Below are 17,949 nucleotides of genomic sequence, written 5' to 3'. Positions count from 1 at the left end.
TTCCCAGGATTGGAGCTTTCGGGCTCACGCCAGGCTACGGCACATTTTCACAAAATTGTCAAATGCGAAGCATGGTGTCTATTTACACATGTCTTATCTAAACTCATTTATTGTCTTCATTTTACGGCGGTTTTGCTACGGCCGAGAGGGATTGATTCAGCGAAAAAATAATGCAACTCACATATCTGTCAATCTACTTTACCTACCTACTACTCCCACCCTAACCTCCTTTTTGCCCGGTCTATCTTGTCTATCAAGAGACGGACAGATTTCGGACGGATTTCGCATTTCGAATCTTTGAGTGTATTAAATCCAATCTATCAAAAACAAAAAAAACCCCCCCAAAAAAAAACAAGCAAACCATACATTTCTGGTGCAGGCACATAGACGGAAAAAGGGCAGATGCCCCGGGAGGATATATTACGAACGTTTGGATGCGAGCTACTTTGCTTAATGGCATTATGATGACTTGTGGGTTTTCGATCATTTACGATACCAGCTATGTATGTACGATATGTAAAATAGGAGAGATTGAAGGAGGGGGATGGGAGGCTGTGCGAATATTCTAGGAGAGCTTGGCGCTGAGGAGAAGCAAAGCGCCAAGATGTAACAAGTACTATCTGTACCTTTTTGCTATTGTTGCGTCTTCTTGTTTGACTTGGATGAATGAAGAAAATGGCTCAGACGATTGGGCGCAGTGAGTGAGCGGCGGCTTGCGTAATCGCGCGGAGGGGCTTTGATCGCTTCTATTGCTGTTTATGTTAATTTTTGTTTTGTTTTGTACACGTGGAGAGGGTTTTGACGGCGGCGAGAGTGTTCCGACTGTGGCTGTATCCTGACACAAATTCTGCGAAGGGGTTTGAAAGAGATGCCTATTGGGGCAAGTGACGATGCCTTCTTGCGGCTGTGCTGCGCAGCGTGATTGGAGGGACGGGATGGGCAGATGATGGACGGCGATACGCTGGATACTGCCGATTTGGGGGAATGAGAAGTGATGGTCCCTTTGCTTTTGGGGCCGTGGAATGTTTGAGATGGCGAAAATAAGGTACATGTGAAAACGTCATGTGGTGAAAGAAAAGACGGCGATGTGAGAGGATGAAGTTTGCGTCAGACTGTGTGGCGTGTGCCTTGGCGCAGATGCAAGATTGCCGATTTTCCGAACGGGAGGGCTTTTTTTCCCTTCCCTTTTCAATTTATTTTTATTTTGCATGCAGAGTTGGGCTTTCTTTTTCTTGGTGAGACTCTGTATGTATGTGTGGTGAGATGCAGGCGCTTTTTTGGATCTGCGGAGGATTTTGGGGGAGGGGGGGGTAGCTGTATATCCGCTGGTTTTTACGTGTATTTTAGTGAAGTTTGAATGCTTAGCTGAGCAGGATGAGTATTATTAGTTTGCTGGCTGTAATACATGACATTGCATTACATATATGCTGAGACGAGTCTGGATTTGCTTTGCTTATGAGATTATGATGAGGATTATGATTATCAAGGCGAGACGAGGAACGAGCCCGGAGTTCGGGGTCGGGGATTACACGCGAATGGCCCTGGCTGGGGGAGCGCCGTTTTTCTGCGGAGAATAATTTGGCGGTTTTGATTATTGGGAGTGCATTGGCATTAGGCATCAGTTACCGCTCGGGGATAGGTACTAATGTATGCTTGTGCAAATTCAATATTATACAGCGGAGTTGATACATGGACTTGTGGTTTGGAAAAGCATCAAGAATTTGCGCCAGAGAGTGGGATTGGATTGGATTGGATTGGATTGGATGCATTTCACTTACTGCTTTGGGGAGGGGGGTGTGTGTGGCTGCATGTAGCTACAAGCTGTACGAGTTCGTACCTGTACCTGTACCTGCACGGGTACGGTATACAGCAGGCGGAGCCCACAGTGACGTCTTGCGGAAGGCGACTGATTGAAGCCCCTGAAAGGGAGTTTTGGGCGGACGGGGATGGGCGCTGAGGCGGGAGTTTTCTCTTTAGGGGCTGGAAAGCAGTGAATGATGTGCGCCGCTGGGAGACGTACCGGTACATGTTCCTAGAGGGATTGATATTGCAGGTGCTGGCGGATGGGTTCGTGATGGGCGATCTGCAGAGGAGGCCGAAGATCGGTATCTCACAGATGCACTGCCCGTTGGCTGGACGGTAGTTGCGAATGTCCATCAAGATGCACAAGGTCGAGTGCCCAATAGGTACACGGGGCACAGAGCTGAATAAGCAAACATGAACATGGTGCAATTCGCAAAATGAGGTGAATCTCTGACGCGCGTTCCAGTTCCAGCAGGACTTGGCATTCTCGTATGTAACAGGAACAGCCACAGGAACAGGAGCAGGACAGGCACGTCTTATTCCGTACTCCGCACTCCGGGCTCCGGCTCCGTGTCCTTTGATTGGCTTTCTCTCTCTCTCTTTCTCTCTTTGCGAGCGGAAGATTGTAACCCGCATTGTACGTGTACTCGTACTGTCCCACAAGAGAGAGAGAGTGAGCGGGAGGGAGCCCGCTTGGCTTTTGCTTCCCTGGGAGGGGGAGGGGGGTGGATCAAAGCGGGCTACTCTTTTTCTTCTTCTTCTCTTTGTTTTGTCGTGCGTCTCGTGAAAGGATCCATGGATGAATCAAAGCCAGATACCGGTGCTGGGCTAGTGTTTTAGCGGTTAGAGGATTAGAAGGAGACACATGCCAGCGCCTCTTTTGGGTTCGAGAGAGTTGCTTGAAACGGGAACCAGCAGAGACTCAGCCTCCCCCTGCCGGGACCAATCGCCAGCGTTGTGGGTTTATTAGCGGGCGTGTGAGAGAGAGTGTGAGAGGTGTGAGGGTGAGATGGTGGTTGATGATGCGATACCATGTACAAAAGCGTAGTGAGAGTGTCTGTTTGTTAGAGGTTTGCGTTGATGAGAGCTTCGCACGAGTGACACGTGAAGATTAGAGCCAGAACGGGACTGGATGCATTTTTCTCGAGGTAGCGAATCAACCCATGGATCCCATTTCAGTCAACATATCAACTGGCAATCAATCCGATGCCCTGTGCTGCGTGCTGGGCTGCTAAAACAGCCGCTGGAGATGCGCTGCTGCAGCGGCTCTCGAGAGCGCCCGACTCCCCGTCCTAGCGCCCTGCCATTACGTCTCGCAGCGCCTCGTACGGGAACCGACGTCCATCCACCAAGTGACAAATGGCAGCCCGTTGAGCTTGTCGTATGTACACGCCCCCTGGTCGGGGTACGAGTAGGTACATGGTTTTCCCTTTCCTCTCTCTTTTGTTCCTGAATCCCTGCCCTGCGCACTTTGTTCTGCTTTCTTATTTCTTTTAGCCCAGGCGATCGCTCTCGTTCTTCCACCTACTCGTATCATCTTTTATCCACCGCGACATTCCTTTTTCATTCCTTTTCGCCTTTGGTCTTTCCACTCGTTGCATCCTTTCTTCGTCTCGTCCTCGCTGCCAGGGAGCGCGACAAACAAGACAGACGCTCGCTTCCACCTCATCTCTTGTCGGGCTGCATTCCAACCCGCAGAAACCTCTCCCTTTCTCCGTGGACGTGGACCCGTAGAATTCTCGACCCAGGCTGGATCCGAATCGAATCAAACCCAAGACAGCTCCGGGGTTTCCGCCGACTCGCGACCGAGAAACCGAAGAGGGCGCATCGAGAGGCGCAGGGAGGAAAGGGGATCTTTGCTGGCGACGGCGACGACGACGGCTCACCACTGAAATCACGACTTGACGACGCAAACATTGTTTAGACCTAGACCTAGACCTAGACCCAGACCCAGAACCAGGAGCATCGCACAATCACGCCTCGATACGCCACGACTGCCGCGGACAGCGGGCGACCAACGAATCGATCCAACCAGGGCGACGTCGAGTTGGCCGTGCGCAATTTGCTGGCAAACAAGCTGGCCATTGCCCCCCTGTGGGCTCACAAAACGAAACAAAAACAACGACTGTTTGCATCCTGACGCTGCAGTCCGCCAAAATGTTCAATCTCACGTGTAACTCGACGTTGGAGGATATGAGGAGTATGTTTCTCCCCACCGCCCGCGCAAAGCTCCGTCATGCGTCTCCCGTTGCTCTTGTCCCGCGACGACGGCCCGGACCCTTCACACAAAGGCTAACGCCCTAGCAGTCTCTCCGGGATCCGAAATCAAGATCGCCGGACCTCTCAACTTCCACGACCTTGCCCGCGTCATCTCGGCAGGATGTACCCTCATCGCCGTTGTGCTGAGCCTGTACCTCATTGCCATGCACGCCACGCACTACACACAGCCCAAGGAACAACGACAGTAAGCGGCAACCTGACATGGTCCAAGGCGTGGACCAACTGGCTAACCATCGTCGGCAGCATCATCCGTATCCTCTTCATGATCCCCGTCTACGCCATCTCCTCGTTCATGCAGCTGCAATGGTATTGGCGCGCCACCTACTTCTCCGTCATCTCAGACTGCTACGAGGCCTTTGCCATTGCCTCCTTTTTCGGCCTGATATGCCACTACTCTGCACCCGACCTGCACACGCAAAAGGAATTCTTTCGAAACCTGCGCCCCATCCAGGGCTGGGTCCTGCCCATCAACTGGTTCGCCAAATGCTGCGGTGGAGAGAGGGGCCCCTGGCGCACTCCCAAGAGCGGCCTCACCTGGTTCAACATCATCTGGATAGGCGTCTACCAGTACTGCTTCATCCGCGTTGCCATGACCATTACCGCCGTCCTCACTGAGCACTATGGTCGCTACTGCGAGAGCTCCAACTCTCCGGTTTTTGCTCACATCTGGGTAAGCGGGCCAATCGCCTTTCGCCCTCACATTACATCATCTACAGGCTTGACAAGCCGTTTTGGTGACTTGGCTAACGTGATGGCTGTTGTGGTTATAGGTTCTTGTCATCAATGCCGTTTCCGTAACCATTGCCATGTACTGCCTCATTCAATTTTACATTCAGCTTGCGAAGCCTCTTGCCGAGCATAGTCTCTTTTTGAAGATTCTCGCCATCAAGCTCGTCGTCTTCTTGTCCTTTTGGCAGTCCTCGGCCATTTCCGTCGGCACCTCGACACTCAACATCGTCAAGCCCGGCGACGTTCTCGCCTATCCGGACCTCAAGGTGGGCATCCCGGCCCTTTTGCTCTGCGTCGAAATGGCCATCTTTTCTGTCTTGCACATCTGGGCCTTTCCCTACCAAGTCTATCGCCGCGGTGCCTCTTCGGGCTTCTACCCAAGCCCTGATGCGTCAAAGGGCACCGTTGGTCTGGAGAAGCCCGCTCTGCCGAACAGAGGTGGCTTCCTCGGTCTTCGTGCGCTGTGGGATGCCATGAACTTGTGGGATCTGGTCAAGGCCTTTGGCAGAGGTATGCGCTGGCTCTTCTGCGGCGTCAAGAGGCGGAAGGAGGACGTCAGCTACAAGCTTGGCACTTCCAACGACGAGGCCCTGAGCATGAGCAATCTGCACGAGCCAAAGCCCCAGGGAGCATACAATCCCGCCTTTGAAGACCCGACGACAACCGCATATCACGGCGTGAGTGGCGGCATCATGTCACCGACCGGCGACGAGAGAGTTGGCCTGATTTACGATGCTCAACCGAACCCCGACTCAGGCTTGAGGGGACCATCGCCGCCTGCAGTCTACCATCATCCATCAGATTCGCAGCAATACTCGTTCGATCCGCCTCCATACGGCGGCGCGGCGCACGCGCAGTCTCCCTACAGCTCATACGACCAGTCACCTCCACAGCGCCCACCACGGCCTTTTTAAGGCCTGCGAACAAAGAGGAACAGAGGAGAGAGACCCAGGTTGACGAAACAAAGAAAAAATCCAACACAAATATGAAAATCTGAAGGAGATTCTTTTTTTTGCAAAACCAAAACCCAAAATAGACAAAGGAAAGATGAAATCTCATTCACAACTCATGACGGCTGTCTTAAATCACGATACCAACGGTAGGGAGGGCGCAACAGGTGGCTGAAGGGTTTTATTTTTTTTTGCTTCATGCTTTTATTGCTTTCACCACAATTTTTTTATAACGCATTTCTGGGGTTTTTGATATATGCGAGATTTCGTCATGCTCTTTATTTTTTCTTTGAAGCCCACCGATGCAGATTAGGGGAGAGAATGTATCATTTTGATGGTTCTTTTATCTTTCCCCCCCCCATTTGCATTTGCTTATTTTTTTTTTTTTTTCATTTTCACACACATTGTTCATTTGGTTGTTCAGCTCAGAAACATGGCAAAAAAGCGAGCGGGCAGTGTATATAGATGGGACAGAGAGAGACTGACAGGACAAAGACGAGAGAGAATGACATCGCGTGGATGTGGGGGAGTTGTTACTGGCGAATATGCCATGATGAAATAGAAACAATTTGGATTACTTTCTCTCTCTCTCTCTCTTTTTTTTTCATTGTGATACTAATGATTGAATATGACTCTGTTCTTGCTCATGAGTTGACTGGCAACCTGTAAACTCCAGTGGGCCGGTGTGCTTCAGATAAAGCATGGCCCACCGTCTAGCTCCCCCAGTGGCGCCGTCCTGCAATAACGAACAAGGGGTCTGTTTACATACCTTACTTAGTAGGTAGGTACACTTCTATAAATAGCGTCAAACAGCCGGAAATAGAGAACGAAACGGGAACTACAATAGCGCGTGGAGCTTATAGTCTATAGTGCGTAATCAGTGACGATGCTTCCAACAAATAAGCACAAGGCAGAGTGCCAGAGTGGTTAATGGGTATGACTAGAAATCATATGGTTTCGGCCTCGCAGGTTCGAATCCTGTCTCTGTCGAGGACAACGAATTCTTTTTTTTCCCAGTCTTTCTTTTCTTCTTCTTTGCGAGTCTTTCCTTTTTTCTTTTTTGGGGGGACCATCATTGGTTGTGTTGTGCGGTTCAATTGAGATGAAAAAGTTAATTTGTTACTTCTTTTTGTGTGTTGAAAACTTGTCGGGTGTCAATACCGTGTGGTTTCGGACGCCTCAAAGTTTATCCGACCACTGACATTGTGCTTGGAGGTGACAAGTTCAAATTCATGGTTCTTTAGATATGCGAGATTGCTGGATATGTCAACTCTGGTAGTTATTGTCGATGAAGCGAGATGAATAATAGACACATCGCCATGAAGCCATCAAATCAACCCTCCCTCAAAGTCAAGTGCTCTTCATCAATAAATCGGCAACCCCATCACTTATACTTAACACACTCATTCAGCGATTCAAACCAAATATATTTTCATCCAGCACTTGTTCTGCTGGGGCGAATCCCGCCACGCTGGGGACCGTCGCTATTCCGTGTACGCTTTATATCTGCTCAATGTCCCTTTGTGTTCCAATATGTACAGCTATCCAGCCAATTGTTGCCGCGAGCCGCCTCCCTGCCCGTACTCCATTATGTCAAAAGCCACCAGTTATGCCAACGTCGGCTGCCGTCCCCCCCAAATCCAAGACGCAATTATTACTAGAGCACGAAATATGCCGTGAGTTGCACCGTGCAATATATTACCGTGACGCAAGTTCCGCAGGGGTCCTTCATCGGTCGCAATCTCGTCTCGTGGTGTCGAGTTTCTTCTCATCTCGACTCCCGAGCCGACAAACATCCCATTTGGCGGACCCCCCTATTTCTTGCCTCATGCTTCCCCCACCTCCCGCCTTTAAAAACGAAAAAGCTGCCAACGCCATCCTGGTATCTCGAAAGGCAACAAGACCCCGAAATCTTTTGTTTTGTCATGTGTATTCGAATCCGAACGGCGAAACTTCATATATGTGATCATGACACTCGGATCTTTCTAAAATGAGAGAGGAAAAGGGAAAAAAGGAAAAAAAGAAAAAAGAAAAAACCTGTCCAACGCGCGAGACAAAAAGACACAAATAACCAGGAAAGAAACCACGTATGCACACAAACGAGTTGAAAGAAAGAAAAGAAAAAGGCACGCGGCTGCCTTATCAATCTTCGGGGTCTGGATTCGTGGCCCGGAGCACCGGGGGGTGGATCCGTCGTGAATAGTCATGATCGTCGCGGATCGTGTTAAGACTCTCGTGGCTGCCGCGGATGTATAGGCCTTGCTTAAACGGGTCCATTCGAGGATCGATCTGGATGGTGCTGTTTCTGTTGACGGCCGAAACTGGCGAAGCCGGCGAGCCGCTGTTGGCGCTCATCTCTGGGGGAACCGATCCCACCATGCCGGATGAGCTGCCTCTGACGCTCGGGTCGTCCCGGTACTCGTCGTTCCTGCTTTGTCGTCTCCGCCGGTACAAGAAGAAAGCAGCACCACCAAGGACGAGCAAGCCGCCAACAACGCCAACCACGATGCCAACAATGGCACCCGTACCCAGTCCAGAATGCTTCACCGGTGTGGCGTTTTGGCTGTCTCCGCTTGGGTCTTGCGAGGGAGAGCTGTTATCCGACGTCTGCCCAGGAGGTGGCGTGGTGGAAGTGGTGGAGGTGGAGAAGGTGGTGGAAGAGGACGACGACGAATCGGTCGATGACTAGGAAACTTGTTAGCCGAGCTGCTCTCTCACCGCGCATCAAGTCAGCATTCAGAGATCCGCGGTGCAAACCGCCATCTGAGACAAGTCATACAGAGGATGAGCTACTCGAGGAAGTAGTCGACGTCTCTGATGTGGAAGAAGAGGAGGATGAGGCGGAGGCGGAGGTGGAAGTAGTTGTGGAGCTGGAGGCCGTTGTAGCGGATGTTGAAGCTGTGCTCTGCACCACAGTCTTAGTCACACTATTGGTCACTTCACGATGTTCTCCTGAATCCCCAGAAGGATTTGACCCCCCACTGGTTTCCCAGGAGAACAATTGAACAAGGAGTTTTGGACAAAGAAGAGGCAGTACATAGAGTGGTGGCCGTGCAGAGAGTTGTGCCTCCAGTTCGTAATCCGGCTCTCGCGCCATACATTCATGTTTGGTTCAGGGTGCAACGGCTGCAGCATGGCAGGAAAACAAAAGTCTTTGACTCACCTGAGTTGGACTTGATGTTGGAGGCGGTTCCGTCTTGGTGCCCGACGGCGCGACTTCGTTTAACAAGATATAACCGTATAATCCAGGGCCGCCGCAGTTCTCCGAGGGCCACGCCGGGCAAGGATCATTACAGTTCTTAACGTCAACCGTTGAGGCCTTGTCAGGGAAGTAGTTGGAGCACCAGCATGAATTTTGCTGTGTGATGGAAAAGGCGTAATTCTTCTTGGTACAGAATCCTCCGCAAAGGCCATTCGTTTGATATATGCTGACGTCTGCGAAAGGGTTAGATGGTTTGCCGCATGTTTACATCTCCAGGCGCCAAACTTACTCAATGGCGTTTCGCCTGTGTTGAAACTAGAACAAACGTTGATGCTAATGGCAGAAATCCAAGTGGAAAATGACAACACCAGCAAAAGCATGTAGCCCTTTTGCAGGGTGCGGACTCCCAACGGGGCCATGGTCGATATTTGGGAGAGTAAGAGTCTTGGAGATGGTTGATTTTCAGGCTGCAGACTTGAATGGTCATGCAGGTTTTCAAGGGCGGTTCCGTTGAAAATTCTTCAGCGACGTGACTTTTGTTTGGCTGAGCTGACTCGTCTTTTGATCCCTTGTTGAGGGGTTCCCTTGGCCTTTTTTTGTCGATCCAGGAGGCTTTTTAGTGACAAGCCATAACCACCTCTGCCGGTTGTTTGTTGAACCGTAGACAGCACAAAGGCTGAATGGCCGAGACGGGAGAACGGATTAACGCTTCAGAATCGTTCAAAATCGATATTCTCGATAATATTTCGAAATCGCACTCGAAGCAGCAGTGAAGCAGCCGAGTCGGGGTGGATGATGTCTTGGTTCAAGTCTGGGGAAATTCGCGTTGAAATCAGAGACACAACGGCGTGCTTGCGAGCCAAGAAGCCGACGGCTGGAATGCTTCGATAACAGCTGTGTGACGTATCGTCGAGGCCAAAGTCCGTAACGGAGCAGACTGGAATGCGCGGCCAGACGCAAGCAGGACCAAAAGCGAGTGCTGTCCGTACACAGCCGAACGATGTAGAGCAGTACCAACGAAATAAACAAGACTGCTCGCAGCACCCAACAGAGGATCGATCTGTCTCAGGATGCCAAGATTTCCAGAACGAAGCCGAAATAAACAAGAGAAGAATAAGAGACAAAAGAAATAGAAACCAAAAAAAAGGGAGGATGGGATGGGCGACCAGCAAGCGGAGACTGATGAGAAAATATCCCGAGCTAAGGCTACCGAGGCTGCCTTTTCAAGGTTGCGGGCTGTTGCGAGCTGCCAAACCGGTCTGGAGGAGGATGATCACAGCTGACGGCCCGAGCGTGGCTGGAGACAGACGGGCGAAAAACGAGCGCGACTGTCTAGCTCTGACTAACGGAGGCGTCGGCGATGGTGATGATAGTGATGGTGATGCTGAGATTGTGATTGTGCCGGGTCGAGGCTGTTGCTGTTGCTGTTGTGCCGCAAAAAGGGGAGGCTGAGAGGAGGAGAGGTTGAAAGTGAGAGGAAGAGGAGGAGGAAGAAAGAGGTCTGGAGATTTCAAGGTGCTGGATGGCAAAGTACGAGTACAAGTGGAGGTACTACGAGTACATGTACAGTAGTGGACAGGCTGCAGGCCTTTTTTACAGGCTTCCAGTCGCTACAGGCTACAGGCATGGAAGACCCCGGGGAGATCAGGCCCGAGCGCTGCAGTGACAAGTGACGGGGGGTGACTGGGGGGGGGGGGGAGATGGATGGATGGATGGAGGGATGGCGTGAGTGACAAGCAGCAGATGCTGTGGAGGAAGAGGGAAAAAGAGGAGCCGCAGTGCATGATAATGATAATGGTGTCAATTAGTATAGACTTCTTTGATCAGTTTTTAGTTTTTAATTTTCTAGTACCCTGCCGTATTTACCAGATAGAGACGGGACAGAGCTGTTCTGTTCAGGTCTTGTTCCGCATCTGGCTGTTCCCAAGTCTCCTTGCCCTTCGAGGCCAAACTGCCAATCCGTACCGGTACTTCGTAAAGGGAAGAGCAACGCCACGCTAGCCCGTCGCAACCCCTGGCCCCATGGCGTCACTGGGGCGCTACGGGCTACGGGGCAGCAGATGGCGGCATCTGGCCAGCAGGCTAAAGGGCTGCTGGACGCTGCTAAGGGCGCTAGAGGCTGCTAAAGGCCGTGGGCTGGAGTCGCAGTCAAGCCACAGTTGGTGCGTTGTTTTGGCAGGACTCGTTCGAGGGAACCAGGTGGATGGGATTGCTGCTTCTGGTGGTCCGTTTGCGATCGAGGCGGCGATCTTGCTCAATGAATTAACCCGGTCGTCTATACGGCCGGACGAGGGTCGAGGTTTGTATATGTACTGTACATGTACTGGTCCATGGATGTCAACGTGCTCGTACGCCGGCTGTGGCTGAGAAAGGTACTGGACTGGACATCCATCCAACTACAGCAACGTGCAAGGCAAGGGGAGGCGAATGGAAAGTCTTGGATGTTGTGTACTATGGACCGCATAATGCATTAATACCTGTTGTTGCTGCATTGCGGTTTTATGACGCGACCATGAGGGCAGAGACTGCATAAAACGTTGCATCACCGGGATCTCATAACATCATGATCATTCACAGCGTGTGATGCTGTCCCCCATTTGTCATGGCTTTATCACCATCGACTTCAGTACTGTTACTAATATGTACTAAACTGCTTGACACCAGACATGTACTTACTCGGAGCTCCAGCTTCGCCAACTGAAACGGCGCATCTGCCCCGGCTCATCGAAATCTTCCGCTATCAAGTCCAACAACCGCTTTTACCTTACCTAGACAACTACTAGATTCAGCAAAACGGAGCCCAGATATGGACACAATGGTTGATGGCGCTCAACTTTCGGTACGTACCGTCAGCAGCGCCGTGTCCGTCCCGTCTTTCGCCTTTGTACAGCTACAAGCACCAACTCAAGCCTTCAAATGGTGCTAGAACGAGGTGGCGAGAGCGAAGCGGAAGGTGCCATTGAAGCTCCCTTAGGCTCGAATTCAATTCAGGCCACGCCGCTTGTTTTCCTCTTCGCCTCCCACCATTTACAAAACATCACCCAGAATCTGTATTCAAAATCAAACCCCAAATCTTCTTCCACCAGCACGCCGAATGACAAAAAAAAAAAGGGTCACGATGGCCGCACAGAGCCAAGAGCCCAGTAACGAACTACGGATCATACGGACCCGGCAGAAAGGTGCGAAAAAAAAAAAAGGTCACAGCACGAGACAATACGAAACTGCTCTGCACCTGTGGCCGACGAATACGAGGCAAAGATGACGGCGTGTGGGCTGCTGCTCGTACGGAGTAACCGCCCTCGGCCTGAGTGTGGCCCAGTCGCCCAATGACGCTGAGGCCCAGCGCACGTCGCGGTTGGTTTGCCCTGACCCTTGACGATTTTTGACTGCCATCGATCCATGTCCAGCTGTGGCCAAGCCAAGACTGCAGCAGCCAAATCTCCACCATGGACATGTGTCCACTCACACACGCACGCATACGCACATTCGCTTCGGACGTCTGTACATGCCTGACTGCGCTATACCGCTCGGGGCATGTACGGGGGACCTGGATCGAGGACGGGACTGCATACGAAGCACGCTGATTGATATGCGATACGAAGGACGGATCACGCGGTTCGAGGTGGAAAGGCTTTCCAAGTGATGGATTGCCGTCTAAGGCATCCATCAAGTACAATGCCAATGTGTGTGCCCTGGTAACAGATAACAAACAGCGCTACAACATACTATTTCCTGCCTTGGACCCGTCCTCTTTCGAATCGGATCCATCCAGAGACAGGCTGCTCTAGGACGATCAGGGGAAGGCTCCAAGGTGTGTCCACGCCTCGCACCGGCAGCAAAAAAGATTTCTCGGGTCCATGACGAATATAATTCTGGCTGAGCGGGAAAGCAAGGACCGGGATGTGGTTGGCAGTGGGGTTGGTGGTACCGCATCCTGGGCTTGGCCGGATCTGTTTGTCCTCGTTTTCTGCCGCAGAGAAAGCTTCTCCTACAGTCCATTTTTTTTTTGGCCCCCTGTAGGAGTCGATCGATGCTTGTTACAAGCAGCTGCCGCAGCAACATCCAAAGCGACGGCGCCTCTTGAGGACATGGACGTCGATAATTCTTCAGATGCCTGGCCGGCTGCAAAAGAGACAGATAGTGACACTTGCTGGCAAGGAGACGGCCTTGCTTGTATAACAACATGTGGCCGCCAACTTCTACTTGCACATGACCGTCTCGATGATACTCGGCGGCAAGGCCAATATCGAATTGCCGATATCTGACATGGCACTGCTCACTGATAAGTGTGAGTAGTACAAGTACAGTACCTTGAGAAGCAGCCCTGTCTGGCCATATCGGAGACAACAGACCCCACGCCGCAGCCTTGATTTCGCTCATGCCGGTGGGCCACGCTCGACCCCATCGAATCTTTACCTTGAGAAGCGAATTTGACGAAACGGATCGATTTTCTGGAATACAACTCGCCTCAGTTGTGCTATTTTTACTTCAGCCGCCTCGTACTGATGCATCCGCTGCAACGGTCCAAACGGCATCGACTGCTCGTGATATGCACTCGTGCACGATGGGCGTGAAGCGGTAGGGGTCTGTGGGTGCAGACAAAATGCAGCACATGGATCAAGCTTAAAGAACCTATCAACACGGCGGCGGCGTCTGTTCCCCGCATGCATTGGTCTGAAAGCTCATTCGATGCCTCCTGCAAGAGGAACCAGCTCTCGGCAAAATAAACCAGACCATCCCCGCAAACACAATCCACGCGTCCTCACGTCCAGCCACAGATTCTCAAAGTCTCTTCCGGGAGGGCTGCTTTCTTGCATTGGCCAATCGCAATGATACTCCCCCCACGGTTCGTCTCTCCCCCTCATCCCAACCTCCCCATCCCAACCTCCCAAATATGCAGCTTTTCGAATGGGAAGACGGATAGGTCTCAAGCCTGGACACCACCCTGCAGGTGTTGCAAGACTCTGCGGTGACGCAAAGACAACCTGATAGCCTAGTGTTGTTACCGGTGGTGAGACTGATGCGTTTGCACTTTTTGTGTCGGATGTCACGGCGTTGGTCTTTCAAGTGATCGGCGCTGATAAGCGGTCGACCCGGTACCGCGCCGCTAATACGTACGATACATGCATCGTACGATTCACTTGTCTTGAACACACTGCGGGATAGGTTATGCGCACACTCTTGCTCCGTACGGCAGATGGCTGTATCGAGGACATAGCTACGTGCCCGTCCCTGAGAAGCAGGCGTAATTCTTGTTCAGCATCTAAACCCCAGTGGATCTCTGCCGCGTCGTATTGAGAAAGTGCCAACTCTAATGCCCATCCATCCCCTTCTTAGCAGCGTATGCCAAGCTGAGATGAGAAGATAAAAATAGGAGAATGATGGCAAAGGTTCTAGATTATCGTTGGACCAAAGAAAAGGAGAATTGAAAACTCCTTGGTCATTTGCGCCACAGAATGACGCCTCGTTTGCCGATCTATAGGTCGAGAGATCGACAGGCTAGGACGATGGATCGTCGCTAATATTGGGAGCAGCCGCAACGGGTGTTTCAAACACAGGGCTTTTTCTTTCGCCAGACTACGACTGCCAATCGTTTATGACCGAAGGACAGAAAGCCCTCACGTTGATGATTTCTCTCTGTGCGTATATCCACACGGCCCATGTTTCCACACGCAGGCAGTGTGAGGTGAGGGTGTACGGTATACACATACAAGTATGACCTTCATCACAGACACACAGGCTGCCGAGTGCGGTGACCATTTGGCTGCTCAACCTGTCTCCAGCGACTTATGCCCAGTTCTTCCAGCCTTCGTTGATATTAGCGTGACTGCTACTGTTCCAAACTAAAGGAAGCGGCTCCGTTGCTGGCGGGCCACGTTCAAGAAGTCTGGAGCAGCCCTAATAAAGCGCCAGCAACAACGAACCGAGTCAGCCAGTCCACAGTGGTATGAAACTTTGATTCTCTTGGCCTTGGCTTCTCACGGTTACCATGAGAGACGAAGCTTTACGCCGTCATGAGCATGTTTGCATGTGTTCAAGCCCAAAGGACGTTTGAGTATGACTTGTGGGTACGGGGACAACCTTGTTGTCCCGATTCCGGTTTGCACGTTTGCTCTATTTTGCTCATGGTACAGCGCGAGTTTACGATACTCACTCTTAACCCATCACATGTAAAGTCCATCCCGAGTGTGTACTTGTACTGTACGAGTCCACGGCCCGGAGTGGAGTTGACGGATGCTTGAAGTTGGAGTTGGAGTTGAGGGCTTGGCTCTTCAGCCTCAGCCCCAGCGGAGTTGACGAGAAACCCGGAGGCCAACCTGCGAGCTTTCGGCCCCTATTATCCTGATACTACCTGACATTCGACACACGCAGAAACGGCCCGTGCTGCCAACGAGGCTTGATCGCTCCAGGGTCCATCCCTAACGCATGCAAAGTCTAAGGAACGGGCCCAATATGGCAACAGATTTTTCTTTGTCCACAAAACCCGGAGCTGAAAACCCCCCCCCGCGCCGCGCCAGCCCAACGCCCGCGAATACGAGAAGCCGCTGGGACTATTGACGGCTCTAAGCTGCGGTAGCGCCGTGGCTGTTGGCAATGTTTGGACGGGCAACTAAGCACTGCGATTCACGAGAAAAGTATACAGTTGTTGCTGTTGCGCGGGCCTCGGTGTGATGTGGTATATATTACATGGTTCCTGTGAGAGGATGAGGAGTTGAACATGGACAAGGTCTAGCGGGATGAAGTTGACCGTACCGAAAGCCACGTCGCGCCGCAATTGCCGTATGGGGACTTGGTTCGTAAACCTAATCAACTATGCGACTCTGAGAAAGTAAAGGGGTAAGTGAGATCTGATACGCCGTGCATGCTTGTAGATGCTGGAGGTTGACGCGGCTTGAATACGCATACGCATACGCATTGGCTTTTCGAATTGGCAAACAGGCGTGTGTCAAGACTGTAAGATGAAATTGCCACAATTGTCTGTTTGCTATGACGGTAAGGCCTATTAGCTAGTTTCTGAGAGAAACTAACGTTTATGAAGTTTGTAATTATTATACGGAGTGGCAGACGGGAGCGAGTTTGGCAGGGTGGCTGATGGGATGGGCTTTGTTACACGTGGGCTGAGTTGCGCAACCTGATAAGCCAGTGCTTGATTTGACCTTGGCAACGGGTGTCAAGTGTCATAAAAAAAGAAAAAGCCCTTGTTTGACATGAGCTATTTTATACTTTTTGGCTGCGTTTGTGGCACTATGGCATTGACAACAGGCATTGAGGGCATCTCAAAGGAAAACCGCCAATCTCGAGTGTTGTTGATGACTGCCGGTGCTAGCATGACCGATTACTGCACATTTGCGGCATCTGGGAGATGGCGGAGCATCTTCGGGTCCCGATAAGTCCAAGTCCAAATCCAAGTCTAACCACCGGCTACGCGCGGCATCGCAGTCGCAATCGCATCACGTCGCATGTCACTTTACCAGCAAACAAACAAACAATCCATCAGCATTATATTACCTTCTGTGAAACCTGCATTGCCATTTGTGCAAGGGAACAAAAAAAATACATCAGCAAATCTCCTTCGATGCGGGTCGCGCATGTGACCGCCTGCCGCCTGGTCTGAGTCAACCATCCCTATCTCGATCTCGACTCTCCATCGGCTGTCTCGCGATCGCAACTCATCCCCAACCAGCGGTTACACCTGTTACACCATCGCATCCTCTCTTCCACCGCTCACAATGGGCGCCATATCCCTCCCCCTCAAGCCCCTCAAGCCGGCCCCTCGCCGCCGCCAGCTCCCCGTCCTCATGGCCGTCTGCGTCCTCGGCGCAATGGCCCTCTTCTACATGCTCCTCGCCATTGCGCCATGCATGGTCGGCGCGACATGCTACAGAGGCTACCGGTCTGCCTACAGCTTCGACGCCGGCGACGACCTGCATCCGGATTGGATGGCGGCGATTCCCGACGACGTCCGCCTCACCAGCTTGAGCATCCCCGGAACCCACGATACCATGACGTACGAGATTGGGTCGGAGCAGCTGCAGTGCCAGAATTGGAATCTGAGCATGCAGTTGAACAGCGGGCTGCGATATCTCGATATCAGGGCGAGGCTGAGGGATGACGAGCTGCACATTTATCACGCGAATGGGTATACCGGCTTCGGATACCAACAGGTCCTCCTCGACGTCTTCGCGTTCCTCGACGCCCATCCCTCCGAGACGGTCATCATGCGTCTCAAGGAGGAAGGAAACCCCGTCGGCTCCAACAACTCCATCTCCTTCGAAGACGCCTTCAACTACCACCACTTCTCCTCCCCCGCCACCGCGCCCGGCTCCGCGAAGCACCTCCACAAATACCAATTCGCCGCTCCCATCCCTACCCTCGGCGCCCTCCGCTCCAAGATATTCATCCTGCAAAACTTTGACGCTCGCAATGGCCCGTACGGTCTCCGCTGGGAAGGCCCCGAGATGGTCCTCGAAGATCTATGGATCATCCCAGACGTCTACCACCTTTCCGAGAAATGGAACGCCATCCGCGACGCTCTCGAAAACGCCGCGCTGGCACCGGACGATAACCGCTTCCTCTACTTGGCGCATACGTCCGCCTCGGTGGGCGTGCTCCCCATCGAAGCTGCGGCTGGACCGATGAACAGGACGATCCAGGGCATGAACGACATGACGGGGCAGTATCTCGAGGATGCGTCGGCCAATGTTGACGAGGCGCGGGTGGGCGTTGTCATCATCGATTTCCCGGGCAAGAAGCTGATTAAGACGATTTTGAAATGGAATGTTTGGCTAAAGTGATGGGTGTTGCACGGCATTGATAAGATAGATTTTTTTGCATTCTTTGACTTGAGACATGGCGTTTGTTGTTTGGATCGACTATTGCATACATACCGTCCACGTACGGAGAACACCGATATATATATACTACACGCGAAGCTTGTGCACTGTACACTACCAGGGTAGAGCACGGCTTGGAATTTAGATACAA

The 17,949-nt window shown here is 51.9% G+C and overlaps 3 protein-coding genes across 3 annotated transcripts; 2 read left to right on the top strand and 1 right to left on the bottom strand.

The window, feature by feature from the left end:
- Positions 1 to 3,960: 3,960 nt before the first annotated feature.
- Positions 3,961 to 5,726, top strand: Triagg1_7044 (uncharacterized protein; the record flags this gene model as incomplete). The annotated part of the gene is made up of 4 exons (XM_062901736.1): positions 3,961 to 4,003; positions 4,111 to 4,267; positions 4,327 to 4,753; positions 4,854 to 5,726. The coding sequence occupies 4 exons, from the start codon at positions 3,961 to 3,963 to the stop codon at positions 5,724 to 5,726; spliced, it is 1,500 nt and encodes a 499-aa protein (XP_062754116.1).
- Positions 5,727 to 7,904: 2,178 nt separating this feature from the next.
- Triagg1_7043 (uncharacterized protein) lies at positions 7,905 to 9,383 on the bottom strand (the record flags this gene model as incomplete). Its single annotated transcript, XM_062901735.1, has 4 exons — positions 7,905 to 8,447; positions 8,542 to 8,667; positions 8,926 to 9,197; positions 9,254 to 9,383. 4 exons carry the CDS (start codon positions 9,381 to 9,383, stop codon positions 7,905 to 7,907), a joined length of 1,071 nt encoding a protein of 356 aa, XP_062754115.1.
- A 7,311-nt stretch (positions 9,384 to 16,694) lies between these two features.
- Triagg1_7042 (uncharacterized protein) lies at positions 16,695 to 17,759 on the top strand (the record flags this gene model as incomplete). Its single annotated transcript, XM_062901734.1, has 1 exon — positions 16,695 to 17,759. One exon carries the CDS (start codon positions 16,695 to 16,697, stop codon positions 17,757 to 17,759), a length of 1,065 nt encoding a protein of 354 aa, XP_062754114.1.
- Between the last annotated feature and the right edge of the window lie 190 nt (positions 17,760 to 17,949).

This window comes from Trichoderma aggressivum (genome assembly GCF_033847375.1).
Source record: "Trichoderma aggressivum f. europaeum strain CBS 100526 chromosome Unknown scaffold_029, whole genome shotgun sequence".
Taxonomy (NCBI): Eukaryota; Fungi; Ascomycota; class Sordariomycetes; order Hypocreales; family Hypocreaceae; genus Trichoderma; species Trichoderma aggressivum.
Note: the sequence above shows the minus strand (reverse complement) of the source record. Positions and strands in the feature narration are given on the sequence as shown.